Source organism: Colossoma macropomum, unplaced genomic scaffold (genome assembly GCF_904425465.1).
Source record: "Colossoma macropomum unplaced genomic scaffold, Colossoma_macropomum, whole genome shotgun sequence".
Classification (NCBI taxonomy): domain Eukaryota; kingdom Metazoa; phylum Chordata; class Actinopteri; order Characiformes; family Serrasalmidae; genus Colossoma; species Colossoma macropomum.
The window spans coordinates 11,947,733-11,962,356 of record NW_023494798.1 but is presented as its reverse complement, the minus strand read 5'-3'; the positions used below and the strand labels follow the sequence as shown (position 1 = coordinate 11,962,356).

Below are 14,624 nucleotides of genomic sequence, written 5' to 3'. Positions count from 1 at the left end.
TTCCTTCAAGAGACAGTGTTGGAATGGCTTCATCAAATGAACAACACTTGCAACTGAGTTACACATACAATTCCACATACTGTATGGTTTGGTGATTCCATCAACTTTTCCTCTGAATATTTTTGGCAGCAATTTTTCTCTACCGGTAAGTGGCAGAGAATTCCTTTTATTTCCTTTTATTAGTAAACAAACTACAAATTCAAACTATTAACATACAGTTGTAACAAAATGTCCTTCCATGAAAGTAACTAGCCTGTTTAGTAGAGACAGAAAAGCATAAAACAGTGGTCTTCCCAATAAACATACAATTACTGAATCAGAAAGTCACTTCTGATGGTGATTCATAATGAAAATAAAACACTTCAGCAAGTAAGAGATCTTTTGAATGGGAAAGATTAGGCAGGCTATTATTACATTATCCTTCAATGGCCTGATTCCTAATATGCTATAGGTGCTTTGAATTGAACCATTTAACTCTGAAATTCACAGGATAATATAGTGTGGATATTTTGGGAATGATGCGTCGTTCCTTCAAGATAACTTCAAGACAAGTTCAAGATAACACTTAAATTAAGACACAATGGAATTCAAACAGCTGCTGTATTTCTTTTGGACAAATACTTCTTAAAAAGAGAAAGCATCCAAAATAAAATTCTGTATCCAAAGAGGCATTACTAAATCTGTCTATAACAAATACAGGTAACACTTTACACTCAGGGACTGTTCATAAGGCTACACGACACCTACATAAGCTTGTCATGACAACTGACATAACCCTACATAAATGTTTATAAATGCTAATTCCACCAGGCATCATTCGCTATAAAGGTTACATTTGCCAATTTTGATAAAAGTTAGCTAAAGCAGCCTTTATGACAGATGATGCCTATTAGAATAAGCATTTATAAACACTTATGTAGGGTTATGTCAGTTGTCTTGACAAGCTTATGTAGGTGTCATACGTAGCCTTATGAACAGAATCCTACAGTGAAGTGTTACCCAAATAAACTTCTGATCAAGTGCAGACATTTACTGTAAGGACACAGAACAATGAATACACTTCTAAAGCACTCGCAGCAGTTAGGTGAAATGATCCAGAGTAGACTGATTTGATGGCTCACACTTGAAAAGAATTCTTAGCAATGTGAACACTGGCAGTTATATGCAGTTGTATGCAAAACATTGCACACCCCTGATCAAATTATGTTTAGTTACATTCTGTTGATTCTGAAATTAAGTTAACATCAGCATCAGGGAACAAACTTAAAGATGGCATTTTGCTGCAAATTTCAATGGACAACAATTTTATGCTAACTTTAACATATTGTGAAAAAATACAACAAAATATTAAACATGCCATAACTTTTGCACAGGCCCCATTTTATGCTTTACTATTTTACACTATGTTAAATTCAGCAAATAAACAAAAATTGTGCATTAAAATGTGCAGAAGTGTGTTCTCTATAGAAAAAATCCATTTGACCAGGACGCACAAACTTTTGCATTCAACTGCATTCAACTGTATTCATATATTGATATTTATCCAGGAGCACAAGTCATGAATTACTCTCTATAGGGTCTGTAGTTGAAACAAACTTGTGTATACAAACTTGTACACAGCATAATCAGATTTGGCACATTTGTAACCAATGCTAAAACTAGGGATGCACAATTGGAATCAGCAGATTTTTGCTCTAAACACTTGATGCATTTTAATGCTGCTGCTACACTCATGACAAAATATTGAAGCGTAATTATAAATAACTCATTGTGCTTGATTTATTTTATTTGAACAGGCAACATTTAACATAAGCAAATTTTAAATGCCACTGTGGTCCATTAAAGAACAATTAATGTTATTTATGTTGTGACTTTGGCTAATAGGAAGTGCTAAAAATGTACTATTGGATGGTGGATGGATGTGTTCATTTAATCCATACAGTATGAGCTTTAAATTAAAAAAAGGCTAAAAGGTAATTGACCAATTTGATGTAAAGAAATCACAATCAGCTATAACAATTTATATTCTGTGCATCCCTAGTAAAACATTCTCAACTCAATCTCAGATATTCCTGCTTCTTTTCATGACCAACGACAGACACGACTGCAGAATCCACCTTAAAAACAGTTGGAATGTGACTGGCTGAAGCTGAGTCACTGGATAACTGCCACATATTTGGCATCTTTTAGTTCAACAACATCCTACACAAACAGACTCTAATCCATGTAACTTCATCCAAGTGGTTTCTTTAGACACAGAAAAGACTACTTTGACCTTCATATCTCAAGTGATGTTTTTGGCATAACAAATTAGAGTTTAGAGCAGGACACGTTGTTGTAAATATCCGATTGACAGCATAAACTTTCCCCTCCCAGAAAAGCCACCGACCGTAACGGCGCCCTCACAAAATAATTCACAGCAAAAATAAGGAAGGTCTAAGAACAGCCACATGTATTTAGTAGTGCTTCCAGCAACTTCATTATGTAGAACTCTGTTCAACAGATACAATCAGATAAAATGCTTAATGAAACAGTAACTTCAAAGACGACAACATAACGAAAAAAACATCAACAATAAATAAATAAGGGGGAAAACACAAATAAGGGGAACAAAAAGAGAAGAAGAGCAATAGAGATGGACTGAAAGATGAGTGAGATTTTTATTGGCTCTGTGGTCGGGTGCGAATTCTTTGGGGATTTTTCCCCCACACACACACACACACCCCCACTGCGGCTCCACACCCCTCTACCTCCTCTGCGTTTGGGTCCCTTTAGCTCCTATGTGGGTCTCTTGAGTCTCTGTGTGTATGTGAGTGCATATCCTCTCTCAGCCATTGTATTGCTGCTGATAGCGGCGGTTGAGCTCCCTCAGCTCCTTCTCTCGGACGCGCCGTGCTCTGCTGGACTTTGTTGAGCGGGTGGAGCGGGTAGACTGGGTTGACTTGGTGCTGTGGCAGCGCGAGGATGCCCTCTTCAGGAGGTTCTGAGAAATGCAGCGCTGCAGGTTCTTCATGGTGGATGAGGCAGCCATGCTGACGATCCACGGGTGTTTGAGTGCCTGGCCGGCTGTCAGACGCTCGCTGGGGTCCACAGTCAGCACACGGTCAATGAAGTCCTTTGCCAGGTTGGACACACTGGGCCACGGCTGATGGAAAGTAAAAGAGCAACATTAAAACCATATTTAGACTTTTCCAAAGAGCTTTTGACAAATTCACTACAGTATTAGATAAAGTAATTGCCTAGAATGATAGAATTGCCTATAAATTTTATTCTGGCAAAAAAGGGATACATTATTGAATCTTGTTATAACAGATTCATCACTGTTTCTGAAAATTTGGGGCTCTAAGCAACAATCCTCCTGAAGTCATCAATGTTGTTTTCAGAAGATATTTTCTTTCAATATCACAATTCACATAAATGATGGGGGGCATGCTGGGAGCTCATTAGTGGCGCAACTGAAAAGACAGTGGTGTCAAACACGTTTTAGGGAAGGGGTCACATCACACTCAGTCCAATGTCAAGTCAGCAGCTTTGTAGGCAAATAACGGATCAAGAACTCCTCATAAATGTGTCCATTCATTGTCATTTGTCTGAAAGATACCTTCTAAATGTACAAACCGAGTGAACATATTTCACGTACACAGGCTGTAACCCATTCTCGTTTGCCCTTCCAAATCATTCTACTTTTCAGTATAAAGAGTCCAATAACACTGTTCAATACTGTGTTCCTTCAGTGCTGCTGTTGGCTTTAAACAAATAAAACACACTGGCCTTTTCTTCTTTTGGAAAAAGGCATGCTTGCAGCATCAAATTCTTAGCTAGCTAATAAAGAATTACACATCATTAGTGTGTTCCGTCAGTAGCCTATAATCTGGCCCAGAGTTCACAACTTAATTTTGTCCTCTAGTCCAACAGCATATGCTAGCATTTTTCCTATTTGCAATGCAGGATCTTTCATTTTAATTAATATAAGATAATTTTAATTTAGTACGTGAATTCTAAGTTCATTTGGTGGGCTGGACCTGGCCATATATTTGACACCTCTGGTTTAAGCCTTGCCCAAGTTCGAGATCTCTGGGTGGATAGGATGGCCCTCTCCCTCCCCCATTACTCAGCAAAATCAGCCTCTGAAGTTGTGTTGTTTAATCTAGTTTTCTCTCAGAGAAATTTAAACATCACCCAAAATGTTCTTATGTCTCTTATGTTTTGCCACATGGACTGTGTGCACTGCACTGACATCACAAGACTGGCAACCTCACCAAAATACCACACAAGAACAGTAGGCTTGGTCAAATGGGGTAGTTAGGTTGTTTTGGAAGTAGCTGTTTGAGTAGTCGATGTTGGTATTTAACAGCGTTGTAGTTTAATAATACACTTACTTTCATGTAACGTCATGTCTGAGAGCTTTGCTGTAGCATGTGTTATGTTATTCGTATTTCTACTGCTAAATACCCTCATAATTCAGGATCAACTGACAGACGGGGGAACAATGTACACAAGACAAAATATCTCAGGTGTGGAACATTTTCACTTACCACAGTGTGCAAAGGTATAAATTGTCGAAAATGCTATTCATTTTTCCCATAGAGAAAACCAGGTTATAGCCTGAAATTCCTAATATAGGCATTATGCCAACTACAGCATGGGGCACAGTCAATGCTAGCCAACGTAGGGTGTCTGTTAGCTGTCACAAAAGAACTAGTAACAGAATGCCCCAAGCATGCTGAGTTGCCCAACGATGCTGCATTAGTGGTATTTCAAAAAGATAAAGTGGCTAGGTCCACATGTCTTTAAGGAAGCATGTGCTAGCCTTCACTTTCCCAGCTTGGTAGCATTGTGTGATACAGGGAAACCTAGCTAACTGGTGGAAACTGGCAACAACTTAATTAAAGGGGAAATCTGAATAAAGTAAGTAAATAAATGAAGGAATAAATAAATAACTTGGCCCATATGACTTGGGGGCCCTCAGTGAGTGCTTATACCACTTATAGCGAGAAAACCCTGAACAGGTTTCACATGCTTTAAACATAACAAAAAGGATGCAATGACACATTTTAGAACAATGCATCAAGATGCTCAACACAGTTTGGCAACAATATTATTAACAACTGAAAAAGTTTTACTCAGTGGCTTTGCAAAGATCTATAACTACTGATGCAAGACCATATCTGCACCACATATCTAAAAACTAAAAATTCTAAAAATTATTTTCACAATGACGATGCTGAACACATTTTAAATGATAGATATCATATTCACTGTTAGAAGTTCAATGTACAGCAAGTACAGCAAGGACATTTTCATAATTGGGATCAGCCTGAAGTGTACATATTTGTACATCCCTATGAGTAATAAATCCAGAAAATAAGTTTTTACTGCTATTGAAGTTATGATCTCAATAATGCACCAACAGCCAACACAACATTTCTTGTTGAGACAACTTGTCTGGAGATTTTTTTGTAGCACATAACATATGAATCAGACTGCCTCATTCCCTTAGGTCCCTTAAATCTGCTGGGGTCTTACATTAGAACTGGAACACCAGACAGTGTATTCATTGTAGACTCAGTTATACCTCATGTCCACAGTGTTACTGGAAGGTTAGTTTGTGTAGTGAAGCAAGACATGACAAAACTATTAAGTTTTGTGAACTTTTAGCCTGACCAATATGGCAAATAAAACTAGTGGTTAATTTTTAACTTTGCTGTTCACTTCATGCGGCTTTATATGACAGAGAGAACACGAAACACAGATGAGCTTTGGTTTGTCTGTGTGGCTTGTGTGACTCTTCCCCATAAACCCAACATTAGCTGTTGTGTGGGGTTCCGAGCAGAAGACTGACGCACACACTCTGCCAGACACACTGCAGCCTTGCATCACACACTCCAGCAGGGGGTTAGTGTGGGATAAGACACGATGACAGGAGAGCGCTGGACATCGTCCAATCAATACACACACACATACATACACGCACACGCACACAAAGACACAAACAAACACATAATCCCACAACACAAGGAAAGTCATTCACCAACATAAACACAAATTCACAATTGGACACTCAAGCACTTCCTTCAGCAAGAAAGCAAGGGTTCGTTTACCGTAATGGAAAACCATTCACAGCCTTGTGAGAAAAAGTAAAAGAAGGGTTTCGAACAGACATCCAGACAGAGAAACGGGACAGAGGCTGAACTATCACGGGATATTGTTTTCTGTTTTCGTGACAGTGGCCTTCTGGGGAATATTTCCACTTAGGAATGCAGTTTTTGAATGGACTGGGTAAATGCCTACATCCCTTCATGTAGCTTTATAACAACAGGCTGTCAACCTCTCTGTGCTGTACCACAAGTCTTACAAACCACCAGTGGGCCCCAAATACACCATACCATAGGGCTGTACAAATCACAGCAAGCAACAATGGCTGTGATTATTCTGAGCAATATCATGATCTCTATTATTTAGCGCAATACAATTGACATGTGCATTCCTCTGGCGCATTATGCATTCACTGAGTAATTCCTAAAAAAATTCAAGGAACTTTACTTACCCAAGATGTAGTCGATCAGTCAAGACATGTTTAGTGTCCAAATTATGCTTTTTTCACTTTTAATTTGGAGCTATACGGCTAACATTGCTAACAATAACTAGAAGTCAATAGTTACACCAGTTCATCACGGTTGTGCAGACTTGTCGATGTGGTTCAGGGAACAGTCTGACGTACTCTAAACTCTAAAAACAAAACTGTACCGTTTAGCTGGATGCAACAGGCTGCCATTTTAAACAACAGGTGTTGGGCTGAATTCCAGCTCCCCTTCACATGCACACACGTTATGCAAATGGATGCTACAGATTATGTTTTATTAGTAACTTCAACGCTACACAGTGAAGATTTGATTATATAGCGCAAGTAAGTCTATGAAGATATGGATGCTTTTTGGGTAGTTTTGGTGATGTATTTATGAAAAAGGTTTGGGTCCATTTGGACTACTGGCTTCTAGTATTTTTTATTAACATTAGCCTTGTAGCTTCAGTGATAAAATTTGGACACCAAACATGTCTTGGCTGATTGTCTACCTGTAGGCTAAGTGGAAAATTGTAACCAGGCTGCATTTTTAATCACCCTTAAATGCAATCAAACAGGCTACACGTGAGTGAATAATTGAACAGTTATGTATTAGCTCTATAACATCTCTAACAATACAGATGAAAACAATATTTGAAACATAGATAATCATTTAAAGATACTGAATAAGAGAAAATATTTACTTTTATTACACTCTACAGCTCTGACTTCAACAGTTTTGGCTGCTCAAAGCACATAGTGCTCAACCTAAAGACTGCTGAGTTCAAGTGCGTAGGATGTGTTGTTACATGGGACACATTACATAAGAGGCCAGTTTCCCAGACCCAGATTAAGCCTATACTGAAAAGAATTTCCAATGGTGATTTGGCGATTCACCACAGACACATCAATTTAGCCTAAGACAAGGCTTAAGCTATGTCCGGGAAACCGGCCCAAGAAGTATAAATACTAAGATTTGCAATTATCAGATTCATTTAAAGAAGACATTCAACTACAGGCCTTTAGTCACTTTGTTAGTTCATTGAATAAATCAGTGCTAACTAATAAATCAGCTATGTTCACTTAAATTCATCTGCTACTTCTAGTCACAAGGCACAAGAATAACACAAGGTCTTTAAGAAATGTCATATACACAAATTCTTACACTTATTGCAGTCTTTCAGGAGCCCTGATAGAGAAATGATTCCTGCAGTGCATGTGATGTGCGCATGTAAATGTACTACATATACATGATATACATTACATAGGCCCTGTTCACGGTATTAACATCTGTCTTGAGTGATATGATCACAAGACTGGCGTTTCCATGTATCTCAAATGCATCTCCAGTGACCATGTGTGATCTGATTTTGAGACTAGAGGAAAGGGACCATGCACATTTGCTACATCAGTCTCTCGCTACATTTGCTGTCAGACCAAAATGGCCCACGAGTCCCTGTTCATGTACACGTAAGGACTGTTACAAACACACACCACATGGACTGCTAAGACAACTTATAAACAAGCAGGAGAGGAGACACATCTGCTTTCATCTCTGCCGTGATGATGATTAAGCAGTCCTTCCACACTGCCAAGAACACTTCAAGATGCTTGAGTGTTCACACTACAAATGTTATATGGTCATATGCGTCCCTGATACCCCGTTCACACTTGTACTTAGCACTGTCCACTTATGATGGGATCACCCAGGATGTAAAAGCCAGGTGTAAAGAGGGTCATGTTAATGCCAGGTGTAAACAGGGTCATATAATGCTATTTCATGTGTCTTGACCATCAGGATTATATCTGATTAGAGAATATGCACATAAAAATCAAGACACATTTAAAACAGATTTAATTCTGATCTCTCAAAACACTTCAGGAAGTGTTCTGAGACATACCTCCCTCTCCTATCGAAGTAAAAATGGCCACTGGATTTCCACCACTAAAAGTCATTGCTGCTTCTTCCCAAACTGGTTAAAATTAAGAACCGTTTTGATATATCTTTATTTCACCACGTTGTTATTCACCATCTCAATACAGTTTTAAGTTTTTAGAGTGTAATACAAGTTTTAAGACATGTGCTCTATGACTGTAATGACTTCTACATATTGTAAATATTGGTATAAAGCCAGTGTAAGAAAATGAATAATGGCATGAAAAATTGTGATTTTCAAAGTGGCAACCTTTTTTTTTTATAGATATAGGAAAAATGATGTACAACACAAGCTGTTGTTGTATATGGCTGATTTTAATGTTATGCGCCACATAGCAATCGCATTTCTATCTGAATGACTGGAGTTACATTTGTTTATCAAGTGTAAATACATGTGGTTAAATGTGGATACAGGTCATATGAAAAGAACGTGTAAATGGGGCTTGTTAGTTGTAAAAGGTGGAGGGTTGCACATCTCATCTTAAATGGAAAGATTTGTAAGTGGGTTTCTGGGCTTTAAGGTTGTGTCATAGCTACTGGTACAACTACTGTCTCTAAAGAAGCAAGCATGTGGTTAGAAAGTAAAATATCAAAAAGATTTGGACTTGGCTGACTTTCAGCAACTTAATGGGGGACCACAGATGGCACAGCAAAGCATTTTCTACCATTTTCATGGAATCCCTTATCCCTTATGCTCGGAAACAGCATAAGGTTGTTATTCATTTTACTGCCAAAAAATGTGGCATATGCTAAATGTTGGCAGAACAGTCTTAATTGAACCGTTTGGACAGTTTTTTTGAAATGAAACAGGTTTTAATATATAGGGGTTGCAGAACAAGCAATTTTCGGATACAGTGGTAGCTGGAAAATGGACATTTGAGACCGCTGCTAAACGATAACAGTAAGCTCACAGGTGCTGATGTTGCATTTGGCCAAGGGCTCAAAAGTTCATGCAAACTGTATTACTTAGCACAGAGCTTCTGCCATTTAGTAAGCAACCTGTCATGCACAACAGTCTTAGAGTAAATGTATAGATGAAGAACTGTTTGTGACATATATAATGCTGTTTAATGCAAATTCATTGGATCTAATGTCCCACCCTTCTGTTACAACCCCAAAGTTGGCATCATCCACCCTTTTTGGGAGCAGGAGCAATGTTAAAATACAAATCAAACATCCCAGAGACAATTTCCTACCTCAGAAATCACTGAACGCTTTATTCTTGCACCCATTTTACAAAATATTGTTCTTTTTCCCCATTTTGCTAATAGAGCGGCTCAGCTGTTCATTAGGGAGGAATATATGCATACACAACAATGGTAAACAAGGGCTGGGACTTTGGTGCAGGCACTGCAGCTAATCGTGAATTGTCATTCTACTGTCCCACCATACCGGTCACAAATTCCACATTGATTCCTTTTACTGATTTCAGAGTCATGACAGATGTTCAAGAAAATCCCTCTGAAAATTACACTCGTCAAAAACACAGTGGTGGCGTATCACACATTCTGCCCCTGCAATGACGGCACACTCAGATGAGGAGAACTCGAGCCCTAGTTCCATACCGAGTAACTGGATCAGGTCATAAACAGGCCAGTCACGGTCATGAAATCTTTTTAGCTGATTAAATGTCTTTTACAAAATTATGGCAATCAGCTGTGTTGTTCATTGTATGCAACTATTAAAGTACAAGCCACAAGTGTTCAAATCCTGCCTTTTAGCTGTTGATACTTATTAGCCTGCAACTGATGACAGACACAGCTTGCGCTCAAATAAACAAACATTAATACCATTATTACCAATTGGCACCATTTTTTATGACGTCTCAATAAATGTGTTTGCTGCTTTCTTTAATTTACTTGCATTTGCCTCAACCCACAAAATGAAAACACACCCATTCCACAATCTGTTTGTTCTGACATAAACATATGAAAATAATTGTGATCTGGAAAATCGTAAACAACTAGTGCTTACAAACGTTGGAATAGCTGCCAATTTGGCCACCATCTTGATTCTTGTTATTGGTTATTGATCTAAAAAGTGGAGTTGTGGTTCAGTAAAACTGCTTACTGCTTTTATCAATTACCTACTTTAAAGCAGATAAGCTACTGTTGAGAATGAGATTTCTTGACAAGAAATCATGATTATGTATGCCAGAATCAGTAGCGACCACTCTTTTCTCTTCCCATACTGATACTGATATTGACACCTTGAGTATCGGTCAATACCAATTTGACATTTCTTATTTAAAAGCTACTAAGGCTTAAAATGAAATATTATTTATTGAAGCACTTCACTTAAGATGAGCAGTGTGCGTGTGTGCTATTTCAAGCTAGATTTGATTAAATCAGATTCTTTTTTCCCCTGATATCCAAACCATATCACCCCAACAATGATTCTTGTTATCAGATCAGTGTGATCAACACACAAGATATTTACATGTGAACACATGAAGCATAGCTACATCACCAGCTCTTTACTGCCTAGACTTAGATCATGTCATAATCACGACTTTAAACCCTAATGACCTGTATGTGGGGCACACATCAGTTCCTCCCTCTCATAACTATATATGCTACATATTATTTTCAGCAACTACTTGTAAATTCTTGTGTGACATATATAGATATGTTACCTATTAGTTTCATAGTAGTTGCTGAATAACTTACTATGGAACAAAAAGTATTAAGATTAACTGAATGACTGAATAATAAACATGTAACTTAAGAAGTTTAACATATTTGATCTTCAAAGATCACAACTTGTCAAATTAAAATATGTCCATCTCCATAAGCAGCTTGGAACCACTGTACTGAGTGACAGCAGTGAAAGTGATGCTGGATTCTTACCTCTCCAGAGAAGCTGTACTTCCCTTTGAGTATTTGCCTGTAAAGTCGCATGCGGTTGTCATCTTCAAAGGGCATTGTGCCACTGAGCAGAATGTAGGAAATGACCCCCAGGGCCCACATGTCCACAGCATTTGTGTAAGGCTTGCGCACCAGGATCTCCGGCGCGATGTACTCAGGCGTGCCGCAGGTGGTCTTCATCAGGCACTCATCACCCTTCTTGCGCGTGCTGGCCAGGCCAAAGTCAGTGATCATGATCTTGGAGTCAGCACCAGGGTGGTAGTAGAGTAGGTTCTCTGGCTTCAGGTCACGATGTGTGATGCCCAGAGTGTGCAGGTACTTCACACCTTCCAGAACCATCTGCAGCACACGGGTGGCATCCCGTTCTGTGAAGGAGCCACGGGCGATGATGCGGTCAAACAGCTCACCGCCAGTGGCCAGCTCCATCACCATATAGACACGCTCAGCTGTCTCAAACACCTCCATGAGCTGGATGATGTTGGTGTGGCGCACACGGCGCAGCACGCACAGTTCTGATTCGCATACCTCGCGGCCCTCACGGTACCGTGTCTCGATCATCTTGATGGCGTATGGCTGTCGCGTGTTCTTATGCTCCACTCGCACCACCCGGCTGAAGCTGCCGCGGCCAATTAGGGCCTTAATCTCATACTTGGCAGTCACCCGAGGGTCAAACTTGGCCCTGTATTTGGCCACCTTGCTGCGCCGGGGGTCAGCGGGCTCAGCTTGGCCATTGGATGGGGACTGGGGGGCAGCAGCCACTGCAGCAGCTTGGCCCTGGCCCTGAGGCGAAGGCGAGCCCATTTTGTCTGCGCCAACGTCCCCCACGTTGAAGTTCTTATAGACATCAGTCTGGTGAGGCTCTACCTTTTTGACTAGGTCTAGCTGGACATCTGCCGGTGGTTCTGGGAGGACTTTGCTCGTCCTGCACCCCATCACGTCAGAATCCTTCCTCCTTGATGCCAGCAGCACATCCTCATCGCCCAGGCGAGCAGCCAATCAGCACACGGCACTGGGCCGCAGCAGTCAAAAGCACAGGCAGAAGCCTCCAGGGCCACGCTTAACACTGAGGGTCAGAAAGTAACACCAGAAAACTCCTCAGGTAGTACGCAACTGTCAGTCTGAAAGAGTGAAAACACGCAGAATTAATGTTAGAAATACTGCTGTAAACACCTCGGAAAATGAAGCCATAATATGAATATACATTTCTGCCTTTATATACTTCACCTTTCTGTTCTAATGCTTAGTACATTATTTCATTTCATAACCAACACTGTATGCTAACTGTATAGTAAGCTAGTCTATTATAGTGATATTATCTTGTAATGAGCATGAAGTCCTCAAGGTTATGTTAAATAGTAGAATAACTACCGGACACTTAAAAATGTAACATTTATGTAGAGTACCTTTTTTAAATTTGATGTGCATGTGAACAAGGAGAACACCACACAACATGTAGGCCATGTGACAGTTGTTAAATTAACTGTAATAATGTAGAATTATCCTGAACTGCACTAAATAAGAGGCCAAGAGATTACAATGTACATAAAATGCCTCGACATTAAGTTCTCCAGTTTTACTCTGAACACGTCTTTGCTTTATGGTGTAAAAAAATAAATTTGTCTAAAAGTTATTTATACAAATGAACCGACTCTGTATTAGACAGACAGACGTGTGTCAAGTATAAAGCAACCGAGCTGAGCTAAAAACCAACAGCGCTGTTTTAAGTCACTGGAAGCTCAGAACCCTTCTAAGGCTGTTTTCTCTCCGTTTCTGGGTTGGTACCGGTGTAGTTATTAAAAACACTGAGCAGTTTAGTCTGTACTCACACTTTAAACAAAGAGCTGTAACACGAACTGTTAGAAAAATGTAGCTACAACTTTCAGTTGTTTTCACGAGGCCTGGAGGAGAGAAAGCGCTGAATCCATCCCGCTCTCACTGCTAGCAGAGCCTCGACACCCACAGAAAGCGTCGCAAACGACGTTCAAACACTTTAAACATCGAAATAGTGGTTTTTAACATCACCTTATAGAGGATTTTGTTACACACGGAGGGAGTAACAGGGCAGGATCCTCCAGCTTGCCAACGCCAACCTCCTCACCCCACTCTCAGCTGTTCTCTCCATTTTTTTGGTGCAGCTTTTCTCAAACTTTAATCCAGTCAAAACGAGCCGCCCGTTCTCCTCTTTCTCCGTTTGATAAAACCGACATGCTGATATAAGACGCCGACACTCACATTTCACAAGTTTTATCGAGTGAGAAGGATGTAAAGAGAAAGGTTAGAAAAGTTGACCGCTCGCTTCGAAACGGTGTTTTCGGAATGGGACCACCTTTTTCCCTGTGTAGAGGAGGGTTTTTTTTTTGGGAAGACCTCCGCTTGTTTCGACCCCTGCAACAACTCTTGTGAAGCCAGAATTAGCCAACATTAGAAAATGGCCGAGATACAAGCAGAAAAGGGAAACTTTTCTTTGAAACACATGAAACTTTTTTTGCAAAAAGAGCAAACGTCTCTCAAAAACACAGACTGACCTCCTTCTCTCACACTTGTTCAGCTAAATGAAGGAACAACAAAGCGCTTAAATACCAGAAAGCTATCAGACAGCTATAAGATGAAGAGATACTTTGTGTATTTTAATATATTTGAATCATTTGAGCCAAATCAAGATTTATAAGATGAGTATGCTTACTTACTGTTGCCGATACCGTTACTTTTAAACCTTTATATCTCTGTGTAATGATTTATATTAAGATAAGCCTTTATATTATGACAAATCACTATTAATGTGTGGAGGCTGGGGTACTCTAAACTTACAAGTCCTTGAGTTATTTCTAAATTATGCTGTAAATATACATAAACTTTATTTTTCACATTCAAAAGTTGTACTTTTTGTACTTAAAAGTTATTTGTGTACAAAACATTAAGTAGTCTTTTCCCAACTTTTGCAGTTGAATTTAATTTAACTGACTCTTATTTTGTAAAAGTCAAATTCCTAAATAGCTCTCTTTTCCGTGAGTGGTTGCTGGCTTCCACTGTGGGATCCAGAGGAGCTGAAAGCCATGTTCCTGAACAAGTACAAGTAAACTTATTTGATAAGAACTTCACCGATACGGAATTCATAAACAGAAAGATTTCCAAGGTTGGGTCACTTACTCGTCTAAAGTAAACCATAAACTTTTGTTGGCTTATCTCTTTCCTCTATCAACAAGTGATAAATTAGGCTATTATGGTGGATGTCACTGCACATCTGTACTCCCTCTTCTAA

At 39.5% G+C, this 14,624-nt stretch overlaps 1 protein-coding gene across 1 annotated transcript; it reads right to left on the bottom strand.

Annotated features, from left to right (window-relative positions):
- Window positions 1-932: 932 nt before the first annotated feature.
- On the bottom strand, window positions 933-13,745 carry pskh1 (protein serine kinase H1). The gene is made up of 3 exons (XM_036585193.1): window positions 13,388-13,745; window positions 11,348-12,483; window positions 933-3,145 (listed from the first exon to the last, which is right to left on the bottom strand). Exons 2-3 carry the CDS (start codon window positions 12,296-12,298, stop codon window positions 2,828-2,830), a joined length of 1,269 nt encoding a protein of 422 aa, XP_036441086.1. The 5' UTR covers window positions 12,299-12,483; window positions 13,388-13,745; the 3' UTR covers window positions 933-2,827.
- Window positions 13,746-14,624: the final 879 nt, after the last annotated feature.

Coding starts and splice junctions, on each gene's coding strand:
- pskh1 (XM_036585193.1), bottom strand. CDS start 12,298: ATGGGGTGCAGGACGAGCAAAGTCCTCCCAGAACCACCGGCAGATGTC. Junction 3,146..11,347: donor AGTACAGCTTCTCTGGAGAG/GTAAGAATCCAG, acceptor ACTTTCCATCAG/CCGTGGCCCAGTGTGTCCAA.